The 18,785-nt window shown below is 36.4% G+C and overlaps 1 protein-coding gene across 5 annotated transcripts in view; it reads right to left on the bottom strand.

Moving 5' to 3' along the window:
- The window catches only part of USP42 (ubiquitin specific peptidase 42), a 58,109-nt gene that overhangs the window by 15,042 nt on the left and 24,282 nt on the right, over nt 1-18,785 (bottom strand). For all 5 annotated transcript variants that reach the window (XM_069084901.1, XM_069084900.1, XM_069084902.1 and 2 more), the window contains 7 exons: nt 17,196-17,278; nt 14,244-14,355; nt 12,859-12,999; nt 12,584-12,684; nt 12,121-12,274; nt 10,590-11,345; nt 10,360-10,454 (listed from right to left, as the gene is read on the bottom strand). In XM_069084901.1, the coding sequence (XP_068941002.1) occupies nt 10,360-10,454; nt 10,590-11,345; nt 12,121-12,274; nt 12,584-12,684; nt 12,859-12,999; nt 14,244-14,355; nt 17,196-17,278 (1,442 nt within the window). The remainder of the gene's footprint in view (nt 1-10,359; nt 10,455-10,589; nt 11,346-12,120; nt 12,275-12,583; nt 12,685-12,858; nt 13,000-14,243; nt 14,356-17,195; nt 17,279-18,785) is intronic.

Raw genomic sequence — 18,785 nt, 5'->3', positions numbered from 1 at the left:
CTGTGTTTTTCAATTATAGCTCTATGTAGGCCATCCCTCATGCCCACAATGCACTCTTCTCCTCCCCTCCACCTTAAAGAACACAGCTCAACACACATCAAGACACAGCTCAAGCACTACCTTTTGCACAAAACCCTTCCTGATTCCTCCAATTGTCTAGTGTCCTCCTTCCATAACTACTTGTACTAGTCTTTATTATTTTTATACTTATTATTTGTATACTTATTTATACTTATATATTATATATGTACATACCATATAAGTATATATATGTGTATGTGTGTGTATACATACACACACACACAAATATATATTTATATGGACCACTAGGTGGCACAGTGGACAGAGCACATGCTCTGGAGTCAGGAAGATTTATCTTCCCAAATTCAAATCTGGGCACAGACACTTACTAGCTGTATGACCCTGGGCAAGTAGCTTAACCCTGGTTGCCTCAGTTTCCTCATCTGTAAAATGAGCTGAAGAAGGAAATGGCAAATTACTCCAGAATCTTTGCCAAGAAAATCCCAAATGGGGTTATAAAGAGTAGGATATGACTGAAAAAATGAACAAAAAATACTTACACATGTATTTGTCTCCCCCATTAAAATGGCAGTAGCTCCTTAAGGGTAGAGATCATTTCACTCTTTGTATCTGTACCACCCAGCAGACATTTAATAAATGCGTGATCACTGCTGGTTATTGATACCTCTATCAAGGATGCCTTGACATATATGTGTAAAAGATTCTCTTACCAAAAAAGTGTTCAAATTGTTTTCAGGGAATATTATCCCAACAAGATGTGCTCTTTGCATTTCATTTTCCTTTGCTATATTTTTCTAAAATTCCTATGCTAATAGTATGCCAAGAAAGTATAAAATTCACACATTACTTCATGGCATTGCATGTAAAATTCACACACATCTTTCATTATTGGGTTTGCTGCACATTAAATACAATCAAAACTCAATAATTCAGATTACATTATTTCAATATTTATGATACTGCCTTGAATGTGAATAGTTTTTTTACAATCCATAAAGCATTTACACATATACACATTTTATCATCTGATTCTCACAAAAACAGGCCAAGTAGTAGTATTTCCAATTAGAGGCAAGGAAACTGAAGTTTTTTTTTTTTTTAAAGCAATCGGGGTTAAGTAACTTGCTGAAGGTTACACGGCCAGTTATTTCTGGGTGTGGTGCTGAGTATCTGAGCCCGGATTCGATCCCCAAGTCATCCTGATACTGGGGCCGGTGCTCTTACTCGCTGAGCCACCTGGCTGCCCCAGGAAACTGAAGTTTAAGGATGCCAAGTGATTTGTCCTTGGTTACATGGCTAGTAACCAGCTAGTAAGCTAAGCTCCAGATTTTTCAACTCCTCCTTCCACTTTACTCTGTTGCCTAACTTAGTTTACCTGAAACCAAGAAAATCAACCACACAAACAGATTAGTAATAGGCACATTCATCCTACCCAAAAAAGAACCATGTTCAATTCAAAAGACAGTTATTATGGACCTACCACATGCAAAGCATTGTGTGAGATGCTAGGTCTCAAAGGCAAAAACATCTCCTGCTATAAAATAATTTACATTCTATTCAGGAGGCAAAAAGCATATTCACAAATATAAAAGGCTGCAAAGGAGAGATAAGGTGAGTGATGTAGGAATATTTGAGGAGGGAAAGAGCACAGCAGTTGGATGAGAAGGACCAAGGATGGCCACATGAAGGGGGCACATGAATCACAAATACTGATTCCTCCCTTTTTATACCTTTGCATCTGCTGAAAAAACTGAAGTTTAAAGTCCAAGCTCTAGGGTGCCACAGTCCTTAAGCTACAGACACTCTTCTATCTCCAAACAGCCTCAAGGACTCCAGTCTCCAGAACCATTCCAGGCCAGCAGACTGGTCTTCCATTAAAAAAAAAAAATTTCTCCTCACTATCTCCCCCCAAACCCCATCAGATGAAGGCTAACCAGTGTTGGGAATGGGCAGCTCCTACAATAAGCAGATCCATTTTGGAGCCTGTGCTTACACCCATCTTGTGCCTGATCAGTAGAAAGGTAATACTGATTTTCTGACAACCTCTTCTGGTATTCTGGATGTCACTCTATTTAATGCCACAGGATTCCTTTTTACCATGGGGTCCCCCTAGGCAGAGCACTAGGCTTGAGGCTTCTGTACCTTCACTGTTGCTAGACATTGGCTCAACAATAGCACCCAGCACTAGATTTCCATCCTTGTTAGGCCTCTGACTTCAAGTTGTTCCAGTCACCTACTTCCTATCTCAGGAGTAGCAAGGATACCACAAAACATTTTGGATGGGACCTGTGATTCCATTGTTGTACAGAGCTCCCCAAAAGATCCCTCCAGTGATACAGATCCATCAATTCCTCAGTAATTTGTAGTCTTAAGAGAGATGCCTGGCAGCAGCTACAAATTAGCGTTACATATTCATCACAGAAGGACCAGAATCCTCCTGTTTTCAAGCCCTTAGTTACTGATTAGACATCAATATTTTAATCAGTCTTCAACCTCACTGATACGGGTGCTGCTTCTAATATTAGACCAAAAATTAGACACATCTTTTGAACCTGTAACTCCTGTCCATGTCCTTCCCATATATCCTTCACAGAGGGTCCATCCAACATGTTGGAAGCCTCTTGATACTATGTCAGTGTAGCATGAGGGTTGCCCATGACTTATCCCTCACTCTTAAGTACCAACCAACCTTTTCTCTGATTTGTCACAAATTTCTCTGATAACCTTTTAACCATTTATTCTACCCAATTCTTTTTTAATAGATTTTAGCCTACTTGCATTCACCATGCATCTTTTGGATGCTCTCTGAATGACTCACAACTTGAAGTCTTCAAAAAGTGTTATTCTAAGACTTAGCCTGAAAACATCACAAAAACACTGGTCTTAAAAGATTAACCTTAGTTTTAGGGGAAAGCTTAGAGTCATGAAAAGCCCTGCACAATTTCCCAAAGACAACCCAACCCATTCACCTTCTCCTGTTCAATTCTGGGCCCAGCTCATTAACCATCCACAGGTCCATGAATCATCCATCCAACTGTATATCAGAGCCTAGTCAAGAGGCAACTCTCTGCCTACTTGGTTTTTTCCTAAGTGGATCGTTTTGAGGGATGATTCATTTACAAGGCTTTACAATGTGTCAAAGATTGCTATAATGAGTACAATGTCATCCACAAACAGGAGAATCTGGATGACCATCAGTATTTAGAGGAAATTCCTTGAGGTCTATTAGCTCCCATCAATGAGGATAGCAAACACTTTGCTTTATGCCACACCTAATATTATTAATTAGAAGGGCAATAAACAAAAGTTCTCTATCAAAATTAAATTTTGATACATTTTGATTGTATTTGGAGATACCTTTCTGAAGGAGCCTTTAAGGTGGCTTTTCTCTGATTAAAATTTTTCTTTTATGGTCAAACAGTAAGCACAGTAGGATTTGATGTACTTTTCAATCATGTGCCTCTAAATTTTTGGTCTGTTATAGAACATTGTTTGCTAAAGGCCTACTACTTATTTCTCATTCACTGCGCCTGTCCTTGGTACATTTGGAAATTATTTTTGGAAAAGTTTTGTAAAGCTAGGATAAGAGTTATGGTAGGGTGGCTAGGTGGCGCAGTGAATAGAGCACCAGCCCTGGAGTCAGGAGGACCCGAGTTCAAATGGGGCCTCAGACACAACACTTCCTGTGTACCTTGGACAAGTAAGTCACATAACCCCAATTGCCCTGCCTTCCCCCCTCCAAAAAGGAAAAAAAAAGTTATGGGCATATGAGTTACTCAATAAATGCGATTTTTCAGCCACTTAAAAAATAATATCTGTATTTTTTTTCTAAGCACTTCTCTCAGATATCTGGAACATCAATTTCTTAATTCCTTCAAAAGGGTATCATCTCCAAAATGTACCTCCACTTTGTAAACTTGGTTTAGTCCAGTTGCTCTCCCCATTTTTGTTTTCTTTAATGTTCTTTCAACTTCTTTAGCAATACATTCAGGAGAGTGATGTTAGAATACAAAATCACTGTCACTGATAGAGGAAAATAGGTTTATTATAGAAATTTTTATCGATCTTTTCCATTATTCATCTGTTCATTATATTTCAAGCTTTATTCTTAAAGGCCCTCAGGATGATCTGGCTAAGTTGGCTCTCTAGTCAAGCTTTCTGTAAATTTTTTTTCTTCCATTACTTCTTGCTATTTTATGAGCCATAATCTTCCACTATTCTCCTTACAAATGAGTTTATAGTCTAACCCGGTACTGCAGTTGGTTGCCATATCTCTGCTTGGCAAGGAAATCAAATGTTTGCTGACAGGATATTTTTGGTCTCTTCTGGTTTCCTTGGTGAAACGAATGATTTTTACATTGATTAAATTTCCTTAGGAAGTAGGAATAGTCTGTATCAATATCTGTTCTTTTATCTGTTTTACAGTATCTCATCTAAATAGATAAGACTGGAGTTACCTCTATTTTATGCCATATATTCTAATTTTTATTCTTTCCTATAATCATTATTGATTTTGATCTTTTGTTTTATCAAGTAGAAGATGGTTTGATTATATGTAGATAGCTGATTCTGAAATGATTCTGACATCAGTAACCAGCTGTTTTTTGTCAATTCACATAAATTCACTCTTTCTTGGGTTATATTACTTGCTGCTTTGCCACATCAAGCACCTTTCAACTTTCTTAAAGGAAGTGTTCACTTTATTCATGAGGCCTCTGTATCATCTACAATCCTCTGGCCCCTCTCATTTCTTACTTCTGAACCATGTTTGTCAACTTTTTTTTTCCTTCCTTCCCTATGTCATATTTATATTGAAGTCATTAAAGCATTGAAGTGTATTCTCATTTAATGACTGAATTATTTTATGTAGTGTTTCCCTACCTTCTCCCCTGAAATAGTCACAAGACTATGAGTACGATTATTTTCAGTAGTCTTTTTGCAAATGAAGATCATGAGCACTGTTTGTCATCTGATGACCAAGTACTCCATGAAATGATGTTTCTTAATGCCACAGGATGTTGGCTAAAACCCACTCTATCACCTCTTTTGCCTTTCCAAGAAGAACTGATAAGCTATCCTTTTATTTAGCTGTGACATTTTTTTTGGTTTTCCAGTTTTATTTATAGAAAGAATATTATGATTGAGATGATTTAGCTCACCCAGTGTTATGTCTACTCAATTACCGGACAAGGTTTTTACATTTAAAATAATTAAGAGGCAAGTTAATTTTTACAGAGGGCCTAAAAACTGTAATTCTTAGCACATTCCACCACCTTTTTTCCTTAATTGTCACAATCATGGCAGAAGCAGAAAGGGCTACACAAAACTATTGCATGTTTTTGTTTCATGGATAGCCACAAACAAAAATTTGTTCCCCACCTGGCCAATTTACTTAGGATGAGACTTTCTGAATGTTGTTCTTTTCAAAGTGCTTTTTAGTAATTGAGATGATGTTTTCCTCTACAGAGGAAATGAATCACGAGCAAAAAAAAGATAAGTGCAGAAGGGAAAGGGGAAAGTCAAGACAAAGATCAACCAAGATAATGGTTGAGACAATACTTATTCATAAACAATCTGGATAAAACTGTTATTCCAGGAACTCTTTGTGGACCTGTGATGAATTCACAATTTTCTTTGAAGCTTGACTTCACTGTTTTCTTCTGAATTTGTCTTGATTTTTCCTAACACCATAATAACTTTCTACAATCAGGTTTTTTGTGGTTTGCTCATTTTTCTATGCCACTAGAACTTTTAAACTTCATGTTAAAGTTGCACTCTGCTCCCAATGTGGAGGAGGCACTATCCTAAGTTTCAGGTTTTTCAAACTGTTTTCTGAGCTAGCTCTGAGTCAGAAGTTTTCAGTTCTTCCAAGGTGGTATGATCTAAGGAGATGTATGGTCACTGTTCTCCTAGTCTGTGCTCTGGTCTGTAAGTAACCACAAGCATTCTTCTCCACCCTGGAATTGTGATCTGGGCCCCTGCTGCCCTGTGGCTATAAGTGCTTTCACTCCTTATGACTCTGGCTGCTGCTCTCCTGTGGTCACAAGCATTAATGCTCTTTTCTGCTTTGAACCTGAGACTAAGGCCTCTGCTCCCCCATGAACAACAAGTACTCTTCTCTGCCCTAGTACTCTGACCCCAGTCTCTCTCGGGCTGCAAGTATTAGTGCTTCTCCTTGTCCTAGGACTGCAACACAGGACTGTGTATGGGCAGTGCAACAAGATCCTGAACCAGAGTCCCCTAGAATTTCTTTCTGACCAGTTGTCCAACCCATTTACCATCTAGAGCCTGAGAACTCCTTAAGCTGCTGCCACCACCAATGTAGCCACCCCCAAGGCCCACTGCTGACTTGCTGAAGCACAGTCGGTGTTACACTGGGGTCCAGGCCCAACCACCCCCTTGGTGAGACAGACCTTTCCCGCTGAACAGACCTTTCCCGCTGACCTCCCAAGCTGTCTTGGGCTGAAGAATTGTTTCACCCTGACCTTTTGCTGGTTCTGCTGCTCCAGAAGTCAATTTAAGGCATTATTTTAAAGTTGTTTGGAGGGGAATGTGGGAAAGCTGAGCTAAGTCTCTGATTTTACTTCACCATATTCTAGACTGCTATTCCATGTTATATTCTATGACATGCTCTGCAGCCTAGAGTTGAGTGAAAGGAAAGTCATTATTACAAGGCATGAAACAAGTACTATGATTTGTATATACTTTGAGGAATATATGATTGTCCTAAAATTTATAATGAATGTTCCTGATAACGTTCCTAGTTTTTCTGTGGAAAAAAATAAATGAGATATCATTCCATAATCATGACAGCATGGGTACTGGCCTAAAATGAAACCCTAAAACATTAACTTGCAGCATTAAAACATTGGATGGTGTTAGAACCAGTTTGCAGAATTAAAAGTTATTTGAAAGAGAGAAGTGCTTTTAAGTACCTTAGCTGACAAGAGAATTACTGAAAGGATGTACTAATTAAAGATAAAAAAACAATTACAAAACTCACTTCACAAACAAGGCAGACTGAAATTAGAATCACAGTTTTATAGAAGCAAACAAGTAGAAGAGACCTTAGAACTTCTCTAGTCATACCCCATCCCTCTTGAATGAATCCTCTATACGACATCCCCCAAAAGTGATCGCCTAGCTTTTCTTGAAACAGTTCCAGGTCCAGAGACCACTCATTATGTTTTCTGACACATTTAATTGTTAGCAAATTCATTGTTAGAGCAAGCTAAAATCTGTTTCCCTATAGTTTCTACCCAGTAGACCTGGGGAGAAAAAAATCACATAGAATAAGTCTAATTATCTTCTATATGACAGCCTATTAAATTTCGGAAGACAGATATCATGACTCCTCTACATCTTCTCTTCTACAAACTAAATACCCTTCAACTCTTTCAGCCATTCTTTATATAATATAGTTCCAAATTCTATCACCATTCTGTCGAAGAATGAAAAAACATTTTGAAATTGTTCTCCACCAATCTTACTTCCCCAATCACACTTCCAATCCCTCTCTCAAAAAATCTTAAAAGAAAAAAATGAAGAAACTGCTTTGATTAACAGATACTTTTGGCAAGAATGAACTTGTTCATTGAGGGAGATGATGTAAACCTTAAGTTTTCTTTCTAATACTGGCTATAAAACATTAGAAATAAAAATTCTACTTCTTTCTTGAAGAAATACTATCATCATTTAGCCCAAAAGATCCCCAACCTTCCAGAAAGTAAAGCAAGTATTTTTGTCTTACTCCGTGATCTTACTAGCTTTATTGGTCATTACTAACGGGCCCTTTTTATTTTGGATTGTATCTTCCCCTTGGAAATATTATTTAATATTTGCCAGAATTCCTGCTGAGCATTAGGATTCTACAATTTAGTTTTGATTCTCTGGTATGGATTTAAACAAATATTCATCTGATATTCATCCAAAGAAAAATTTAAAAATCACAGAATATCAGGTCTGGAAGGAACCCTAGAATCAATTTTATCTGACTCCTCTCAAACTCTCAACATAATAGAAATAAGGAAAAAGAAACTCAGAAAAGCTTCCTCAAGGTCACACAGCTAGATGGCACCAAAATGTGGGATAGGATTCTGTATCTCCAGATTCCCAGTGCAGTGCTTTTTCTGTGATACCCCTGCTGTGGAAGTGGAAGGAGGGATTAACAACTATCCTTGGCTTTCCGAGAAACGGCTAGTGATAAATGCTGAACCTGTTACCTTGACTGATTACAATGTCTTCTCTTTTCCTAGATGTATAATTTACTAGCCTCAGGTTTTAGGATTTCATTTTTGCTCAAGTCCAACAAATCTTCATCTAACTTGTTGATTTTTTACTCAAACTCAGCCTTTCATGAAGTTTTGTTTCGTAAAGAACTCTATTCTACCAGTATCCTCTTAGAAACTCAGTATAAAAGCTTTAGTTGCCCCAGAGACCATCTAGCACCATTAACATCTAGAGTTTGGGGCCTATTTTAGCCTACACATTGGTCCCCACAGTACATCTTTTACTCTACTAGAATTAGGTTAAACTTATTAGGAAGGTTTTTAAAGGTGAAAAAATGGCCTGAGATTTAATTTATTTTCTGGGCTAAATAGTCAATTTGTGATTTATAATAACCATCTGCAAACTATCAAGCTGAATTTTTGTGAATCAAATAAGCAGAAATCATCATTTTTTTCAAAAACCAATCTGGGGATGATAATCATGATTAGTTAAAAATTCAATACAATGGAACAAAGTGAATTGAGTACCCTCCAAGTAAAGAAGTAGTAAAAAAAAAAATTATATGGAGAACATATTTGACCAGGAACCAGGAGATCTGGATTCTGGGCTTAGCCATAACATAGCATCTTCGGTGAGTAATTTAACCTCTTGATCTTCAATTCATTCATCTCTAAAACAGGGGGCTGGAGAAGGTCATCTCTGTAAAGGCCCCAACTTCCTGAGATAATGTTCTATTATTCTAAATAATGTAAAATCTTGAAATAAATCACATGGTACTCTTGGAAGTGGTAATTTACCCTAAATAGAAGATCCCTTTACTTCTGAGAGGAAATATATTTTATACCTTCATTATTAATTACAAGATATATGGCATAAATATTTACATTATTATTCAAAATACTACCTCAACTTCTTCAATATTTCAATTAGTACCATATCAGTCAAGAAAAATGTTTGTCTCACATTAATTCTTCCTCCTCTACTTTTTCTTTCGGCACTGAAACAGTAATCACTAGTAGTAGCCGAGGTTTCTTCAGAGCAGACAAAGGGTTTGAGGGGAAGCCAACTCTTTGCTCATAACTAGGTTTGGAAGATTCACTTCTCTTTCATGGCTCAACTATTTACTTCCCACGCCCCTCCCCCACAGGGACTACAAGGCTGCCTTCTTCCCAGCAACTCTTCAGCACTGGTATAAACAGCAGAACAAGGAATGAGAGCTGTAGCATCTTCTTGTACCTTTTACCCTGGATCAAAATTGCTTTAGTTTGGAAGGCTACTTAAAAAAAAAAATGTCTTTAAATCACCAAGTAATAAGGAATTACTGAAAAGAAGTGTTAAGATATCTATACTTGAATACTTCAAGGACCTATACTTTGGTCAGTGTGGTACAGGTTCTAGCAACTGACTGCACCTCCTCTATGACTAAGATGATCTTCAAGAACTGCTGTGGCTGAAAAATTCATCACCTGTGGCCAACCTGGTAATGAATATGCCAATATTTCTGCCACCGACTGCTGTGTAACTCTTTGGCAGTTACACAGGCAGGGAAATCTCAAATGGCAGGGAAAATCTCAAAGATTAATGAAGGGTGGCAGATTGCAGACGCTTCCCTTCACACTCTTGTCCCCACTGTTTAGAGTGAAAATACCTAAGAGAAAATGGGGGAAATCACACAGGTAAATATGGTACTTAAGCGTATAAAAATACTATCATTATTAACAATGTACTATGAAGTTATAATCCTCAAAAGGAGAAGAGCAACCACAATTACAAGTGAAAAAAGAAGGCTATCTGAGAAGAAGACCATGCTAGCCTGAATGAGTTGAATTTAAATGGACTGACTCATGTATTAAAAAAAAGTAGAAAATTTGGCACACAAAAACTACATTCTTGAAAATTTTTCCTAGTTATTCTATGATACTAAAAGGTCATTTCAGGTAATCACATGCAGATCAGTTAAAATGCACAAGTAGTATAGTAATAAAGTGAAAAAAGGTCACTAATATTTGTTTAAATACTACAGAGTTTTAGTAGCCAATAAGATTTATGACAAAGGACTTGCATTAAGATTATTTATTCTTGTATTACCTTATATCATCAGTCAAGCTTTTTAATTTGTTGCTGAATCTGAAAGACTCTACAATTCTGTCTTCTGGAAGTGGAGGCAAAGGAGTAGGCATCAACTAAAATAAAAAACAAAATACCTCTTTAAATATGCCAGTGGTACAAATCTTTTCATCTGTTCGTGGCTGGAATACCATTACTGTTAAATTTAAAGCCACCCCTTTAAAATGTGTAAATTGATGACACATGCTCACCTTTCCATGTAATCCATTTGTCTTAGAAAAGGGATTTTCTGAATGTTTAGCAGGCTTGACTTGGCAAGTAGGATCATCAAATGACAGTCCATTTTCTTTAGGTTCACTATTCTCTATACTATTAGCACCATTTACTGTCACAGTTTCTGGCAGGTCATGATGAGAAGCCTCATCATCTTCAGCATCTTGACAGGAAGAACAAGTGTTTGGGAGTATACCAACTCCATTTCCAGTCAGAAGTCCATTAAGAGGTTTTGCATGGCCATTCTCCTTACCCAGTCCCTTTGACTCCTCATCAGATTCTTCTGAAGACTCTGCACCATAAGGGACCAGCACACTGGAGGTGAGCTTGGACTTGCCATTCATTACTGGCTTGGAACAAGATTCACTAGGTGTGATCTGTTTTGATACTTTAGTAGCAACTGACATTGTCGATGCATTTGAGGTAGATTGTAATGCAGAAGAATTAGTAATGGTAGATGAGGGAATGGACTTGCTGAGGTTTTCTAAAGAACTGTTGTGAAGATTAGTTTGAGACTGACCTTGTCTAACAGGCAACTTGTTATGAATACTGATAGTGATTTTTTGCTTCTTGGGAGGCTCAGGAATAATTGAGGGTCTGTTAACTGTCCAGTTTTGAATAGAAGTTGAAGCAGGAGCAGGACTTGTTCTGTTTAAATTAGAATTACTAGCACTTGCTACAGAACAGCTTGGAGTTTCTTTCAATGGTCCAGTCCCATTTAAGTGATTAGAATTCTGCAAGTAAAATATTATAAACAATTGAGTATTTCAATCACACAGACACATACACACATTCATGAAGGTCCAAAGTTGTATCCAATTACATATTTTTTTCATCACACATTCTTTTAAAAAACTAATCAGAAGCTTAACATAACAGAAAACATTATCTTCTCTTCCATCTCTCCCCCTTAATCTCCCTCCCCTCATCCAATTTCCCCCTCTTCACTCTTCTCCCATCTAGCACATCTCCTCTCTTTCTTTTTACCCTTCCCCCATATGTACAACCTCCCATGCACATACACTTAGAATCACAAAATACATTTTCTTCCTTTGGATAAATGGATCTTTTCACTGGTGAAGCCAGCTATGGAGGACCAAGAATCAGACTTCTTTGATTGATAAACACACACACACACACACACACACACACACATTCTCTCTCTCTCTCTCTCTTTCTCTCTCTCTCTCATTAAACAAGTTCTCAACTTTGACAAGAAAGAAGAAATGCCTCCTGACATTTGGGCCACATTTTTCCTCTTTGGAAGAGTTCCTAGAGGGCCCTTTCCTTTCTAAAAGTAACTTACTTCCACTCATCCACTTAATCATACCATTTACACACAACACTGGGAAATATCACCCAGGTATGAGAGAGACACTTTGTGTACCTCCTTTATAGCCAAAACTTAATTTTTTTCAGAGTTGAAAGGGATCTCATTGGTTATTTGGTTCAGCCTATAAATTAACAAATTAACAGCAAGAAGTTTGTACTCTACCTATAAAATGTTACCTTTATCATATGAGGAGGAAGTTGTGGTCCAATAAAGCCTGACACAGTCTGTTTACTATTGACAACCCGTTGATTGATCACTGGCCGAGGAGAAGACTGTCCTGGAGTATGAATGGAATGAGTGTGTTCACCTCCATTTTTCACATCATGGGACCTAGAAATGAAACAGCGAGACTATTTATATTATACTGCCAAGAACAATACAAAGAGCTTCTCCTTGGAAAGAAAACTACACATCTCTATTCAATTTGTATATAAGAAACCCAGCTCTAAGGCAGAATATGGCAATCTTCTAAACTATTTATTCAGCTGTTGATTCTTCCAGTAGCCTACTAAAAGACAAAAAATTCTGATAACCTTATTTCAGCCTTGGTCCTAGTGTCTGCCAGCAAAAAAGTCTGTATTTTAAAATAATTTATTTTAGTGGATCGATAAATGGATATTTTGTTTATAATCATAGTACCTGATATAAAAGAGGACATAAGCTTGCTGGTTAAGCACCGATCTGATGTCACTGGTAGAAACAATGGAATCATTCATCTGGTACCATTGTCCATTACTAGCCTGCAAAAGAAAATGAATGAAATCCTTAAAGTGGCTATAACTGGATAAGAATAAAATACCATAGACAGGATAATTCACTTTAAAATAATAATAAGAAGGGAAGAAAAGACTATAAAGTTCCCTAGATGTACTTCAATTTTTTAAAATGATAAATCCGAATGTTTAAGAATTTACCTTTATGTAACAGTAGTAATGACCAGCATGACAGCTAAAACCAGTATGCACTAACACTGCATATAGAACATAAATAATTGGTTCTCCATTAGGTTGAGACATATACGGTCGAATATCAAGAAACTCAGGATATTTCACATCCTAAATAAAAGGGGGAAGAGAGAAAAAAAGTCATTTCTGAATGCGTATTTTACTTAATAGCTTTAGAACAATTTACAAAGGATACTTCTTGTAACTCAATTAAAAGTACAGTGAAACCCTTCCATACTCCTAAAGTAGGAGATGAAGAGTAACACTTCCCTTATGGGCTGTGTTATTATATCAAAGGTTTAATAAACGTAATTGTGTTTCAAGGAACATGACTTAACCTCTGAGTTTATGCAATTTCATGTTAAGATATAATCCTACTACATTTATCCCCCCTGTTTCAAAATGGAGATTAAATGAATTCTCTGAAGAACAATGTTACAGTCATGATGAAAATTCCTGTGTTTCAGTCTCCTAAGAAGCGGTCAGAAATTAGGTAACAACGGCAATAAATTCTTGATTATTCATAAACTAACAAGTTTCCTTCTCCCTCCTGCTGCCTACCTTTTGATCACTTTATTGCTCCTTAGCACGTCCACCAGAGGGGTGGGAAGGAGAAGGGAAAGAAAGTGAAACTTAAATCAGTCAATGTTGCTACTATTGAGAAACTCAAGTAAAAAAGACTTTGGAAGAGAAGTAGGCTTAATTAGGTACGGGCATTTTCTGGGAATCTCACTTTTCAAAGCTCTCCCTATCTTCTCATTACCATGTATAATGGAGAGCTAACTACAGTCTGAAACATAGATGATATTTAGTAGTTCTGCCATAAGTAATTATCAAATAATCAAGTTAACTAACTGAATAAGCAATTATCTAAAGTATATGCTAAAGGAAAAATAGCTAGCTGGCAGTGCAGGTAGAGCATGGGACCTGGACTCAGGAAGACCTGAATTCAAATCCTGCTTCAGACACTTACCTAGCTATGTGACCCTGGGCAAGTCACTTAACCTCTTTCAACCTCAGTTTCCTTATCTGCAAAATGGGGGTAACAATAGCACCTACCTCCCAGGGTTGTTGTGAGGATCAAATGAAATAAATTTATAAAGCACTTTGCAAATCTTAAAGCATTATATTATTAGCTATTATTCTTATTATTGTTTCTTTAATACTGTTTATTCTCTCTCCCAGTAGGCTGCAATGAATCCCCTACACTATAGGGACAAAGAAAGGGTATAGAAAAATCAAGAGACAAAACAATTTAGTTACATTATTACTGTTAGTTTGGAGCTACTTATGAAGTGCTAACATTTAAGATCTGAAAAATTTGAACATAAAGATGGGAAATATCTTCTACATACCTTGGCGATTTTTCCACCACTGAAATTTGCAAAACGTTTCAAAGATAAGGTAAGAACATTAGATGATCTATGTATAGTAAACCTCTTTGAAGCTGGAACCATCTTTTTACACCTTAAAAGAAGCACAAACAGTTGGTTACACTTGAGATGAATGTTTTCTCTGGTACTTCATGTTCTTACTTGCTCAAAAGATATGGCTAACATTTTCTTCAAACATCCCAAATTAGTTTCCAAAAGAAGTTTAGAGTTCAATGCAGTGAGAGACAAAGCTCAGAGTATACGATGAACCCTAAAACAGATAAAATCATAATGAAATTAAACTTGAAACTTTTCAAAATGACTTTCTGAAATGAGCATTTAACAGAGTCCTGTAGATTTTTCATCAGGACTTTAGATCTGTGACCTCCATCAATATGGGCACTGCCTGCAGTGATGCAGATCATGAGCTATTTCTTCCCTCTCCTGTGCAATTCTTGTCCATGTCCTCCCAAAATTCTCTAAAAGGTCCCCACTCAGCATGCAAGGGGCTTTCCTTTAGGTCTGGTATTTTATGCCCCACTGGTCTTCACATGGGCTCTCTATCAATTGTCCTTCACTCTCACCACAAGACTACCCTCTCTGCTTTTCTAGTCATACATCTTTATCTGATGACATCCTTTACATCATTTCTTTAGCCCAGTTCTTTGTGGATAATGTACTACAACTTACTCATGCCCACCAGTACCACTTCATTGCCCTTTGGGTAATACAACTTTAATTCTTCAGAGACTGATGTTCTATGACTTGAAGCCACACAGCATCACCAGAAGAATACTGTTAAAAAGATGGGCCTTTGTTTCAAGGAGATTCTTGGTAGGGGTCTTTAAAGGCACTGCCCAATTTCCCAAAGGCAATCCTGTCCACTGCTCCTGCTGTTCAATTCTAGGCCCAGCTCAACTGCAGGTTTTTAGGAAATTTAAAAAATCAAAACAGTCCAGATTGTAGTCAAACAATGTAAATGTTACTGATATGTTCATTTTTTTACATCTTTCCTAAAACTAACAGCAGGGAATAAAATATTTTTTGTAACTTGTAACAAAATAGAAAGTTTAAATTTCCAAAAATCCCTATAGTAAGTTATAAACAAGTAAGTTGAATTACAGAAGAAATGAAGGATCAATGTGAAATGGTCTTCTGAAATGTAAATAATATTCACTCTATTGTAGCTGAGAGAACAATGGATCTGAAATCAAGAAGTCTGCCTGGGTTCAAATTCTAGCTCAGATTCTTATTTAGCTATGTGACCATCGTTAAGTCATTTAACTTCTGAATCTCAGTTTCCTCAGTTATAAGACATTATATAAATTTGATTTATAACTATCTTCAGCAGTACTCAATCTGTTATCATTTACACAAAAGTATCATGAATGGAAACAAATGACCCAATTATGGGACTATTTCATTATTATCATTGTAACCACAATCTCCATTAAAGAAATTACTTTGTAAAACCTGAATGTAGCTCAACACTAGGAAAAAATTATTACTACTTGATTGAGACACACAAAAATACATGTTGTTGGAATATTATTGGCTAACAACTACAACAAAGGAATTTTATCTAGGGACTACCTATAAGGACAGTGTTTTCAGACCCAAGTGCAAGGAAAAAATAAAACAATAGAAGGCAAGTTTATAAATGAGATCTTGGTCAAAAAATTCAAGTCAAGCCAAAACACTGGCTCTAAATGCTAGTATAAAAGTATCTGTTCATCTTCAGAGTGTTACTAAAACTGCCTCTGGAAAATCTATATAATAACCAAGAAAAACAGCGTCAAAATTAAAAGAGAACAAGACCCCTCTTCTAAAAAGGACAGAAGGGAAAACAAAAGATAGGTCTAAATTCTGAATAGATGAAAATCAGACAAGTAAGTGGTTAATCTAGAACAGGTTAACTACAAGTCTTCCTTCTCTTTTCTAAATTAAACTCAAACAAATTAATAAGGTCAAGAAATGATTTAGTTTATATAACTGGAAGTCTGAAACAGAATTTTTAGGCTACAACATATTATATGTCAGACAGAGGCACCTACTGACAAAGTGCCTATTACATCCCAGCTCTAAAACAGCCAATAGCAAGAAGGGGAGAGAGAGAATATAGATGTTTAAAATGGGCTTTTCCAGCAATGAAAAGCAATTGGAATCACCAAAATTGCTGTATAATTGCCCACACATAAAGGATATCTCAGTTAGTTGGCAATCGAATTGTATTTTGCAATCTGGACAATATGCATTTTTGATTCACTTTGTTTTTCCAAGGTGGACAGATCTCTTTTGAGTGACTATGACTCTCACTGATTAGACTATAGTATTTCAGGCTCAATTCAATTGGCATAGTGTCATCAGTGAACAGGAAAATCTAGAGAACTTGATCAATGATAGAGAATCTTTCTATTGGACTTTTACAATAATGAACATCTTTCATGAGCATATATCTCACTATTTTATGTCATTTTATATCTTGTTCGATGTGAATGTTTAGTGGACTGTTTAAAGTTATCTCTGGTTAAACTGATTACTGATTATTTCTAACTTTAAGAGGTACTGGAAACACCTTGTTTGAGAACTTTTAAGGGCTTAATTTTGTCCTATCAAGACATATCTTTTTTGTAATAAACAGATTAGACAATGGGATCTTATATTCTCTACACATCTCTGTCAGCTGTGTGGGAAGATGTGGAAGAAAGTTGTCTGGGAAAATATTTTTGCTCTTGATTATATTTTCATCAAGGAAATAATCCAGAAATGACAATGATATAAAACAAAAGGCATCAATAAAACTTACTTAAAAAAAAAGAAAAGACAGTATGTGAGTCAAGAGTTGCTGCTATCTCCTTGACTCCCCTGACCACCACCTTTTTAAAAAAATAGCTGCTTTAGGAGACCAAAATGAGATGACAATGTTCATCTTACTTGCTACACTTATAGGAATTTTCTCCATCTAATTGCTCAGGCTTCACAAACTGTTCCAAGGCTTTGTTGACACTCTGGGCAGCCTAGAAGTCAGAAAGACAGTGAAGTATTTTATTTCAAACACCATTACAAAAACAATTACAATAGTAACACCTAATTGTCACCTTTAAGTCTTACTCTTGACATTTCAACTTTGCAAAGACACCTTTGAGACCTTGGACTCTCAAAGACTGTGCTGGCAGGGTTCTAGTAGGTCCTGCTTAAGCAGTAAGGTTGCAAGTATAGCTCAGTGATGGCCTGTATGTCTGTTTCCTGATAACTAGCCTTGATAAGTGATGATGATAAGAAGCTCATCCTCAGGCCAGCTAAGGGGTGATAAGTTTTTCAGTCATAGTTACTCTTAAGAACATTTACTAAAATATAAAAGAGTTTTGATCTGTGCCAATAAAAAAATTTCCACAATGAAAAAATCACAAATCCTTGAAGTATCACAATACAAAGACTAAAAATATGAAAATTTATGTAAACCATTTGCCATCTACAAAAGAATCTTTTATACAAAAAAAGGATAGTACTGAACTTTACCACAGATAGTAAATTTTACATTTCTGTATACCACTCATTATTTTATTCATTTTTTAAAGTCAGAGACTGAATAAAGTCTGAACATTTTTCCCCTAGAGATACAATAACTGAATTTGGAGTTTAGGACACTGATAAGCATATTTTAGACTCCTGTAGAATGTAATTGCTTTGATGGTAGAAACTTTTATTTTTATTTTTGTATATCCAGCACCTTGGACATAGTAGGCATTTAATAAATGTTTGCTGAATTGAATTGACTCTTTTCCAAATGAGGTCAGTGCAAGCGCACTAAGGAGGAAGAATTCTGGCTGTAATAGATCTCACTGAATACCTTTAGAAAAATCAAGTATTGCATTAGGTAAGGTACAAGTCTACATTTTAGAGTAGAAATAGGACTTACGCAACAACAAAAAACAACTTGTGTCTAAGTAAACTATATGAACTGAGGTCATGGACTAAACTTATGATTATGTCTTTTGGCTCAATTTAAGAACTATTTATTGAATGTCTTTATATGCTAAGCACTATACTAAGAGATATAGAAGGTATAAAAGCTAAAAAAGACCCACTCTCTACCCTCAAAGAGTTTATAATCTAGTTCAAAGAATATTAAAAAAAAAACATAAATAAGATAAATGCCATAAATGTAAAAAACAAAAAACGGTCTATGGCAGCTCAGAGGAGGGACAAATTATATACAGTTGCAAGAATCTAGGGAGAAGAAATCAGGAAAAGGTTTGAGAGGAAGGCAGAACTGTGCCTTTCTAGGATCGGCATGATTTCAATAAGAATTGGGCAAGGGACAGGAAGAGCCTTATATTTAAGGAAAGAAAAGTTTCCAAACAAAGGGGTATATTTAGGAAACAATGAAAAGTCTAATTTGGCTGGATTTAAGAGAAGAACACTAGAGAATATGCAAAAAGATAGACTGGAGCCATAATGTAGAAGATCCTGAATGCTGAACTGAGTAATAACTTTACATGGTAAACAATGGGAAGCCACTGA

Source organism: Petaurus breviceps, unplaced genomic scaffold, assembly GCF_028583685.1.
Source record: "Petaurus breviceps papuanus isolate PSGF00001 unplaced genomic scaffold, PetGlider_PUasm1.0 175, whole genome shotgun sequence".
NCBI classification, from domain to species: Eukaryota; Metazoa; Chordata; class Mammalia; order Diprotodontia; family Petauridae; genus Petaurus; species Petaurus breviceps.
This window is presented reverse-complemented; position numbering and strand designations above follow the sequence as displayed.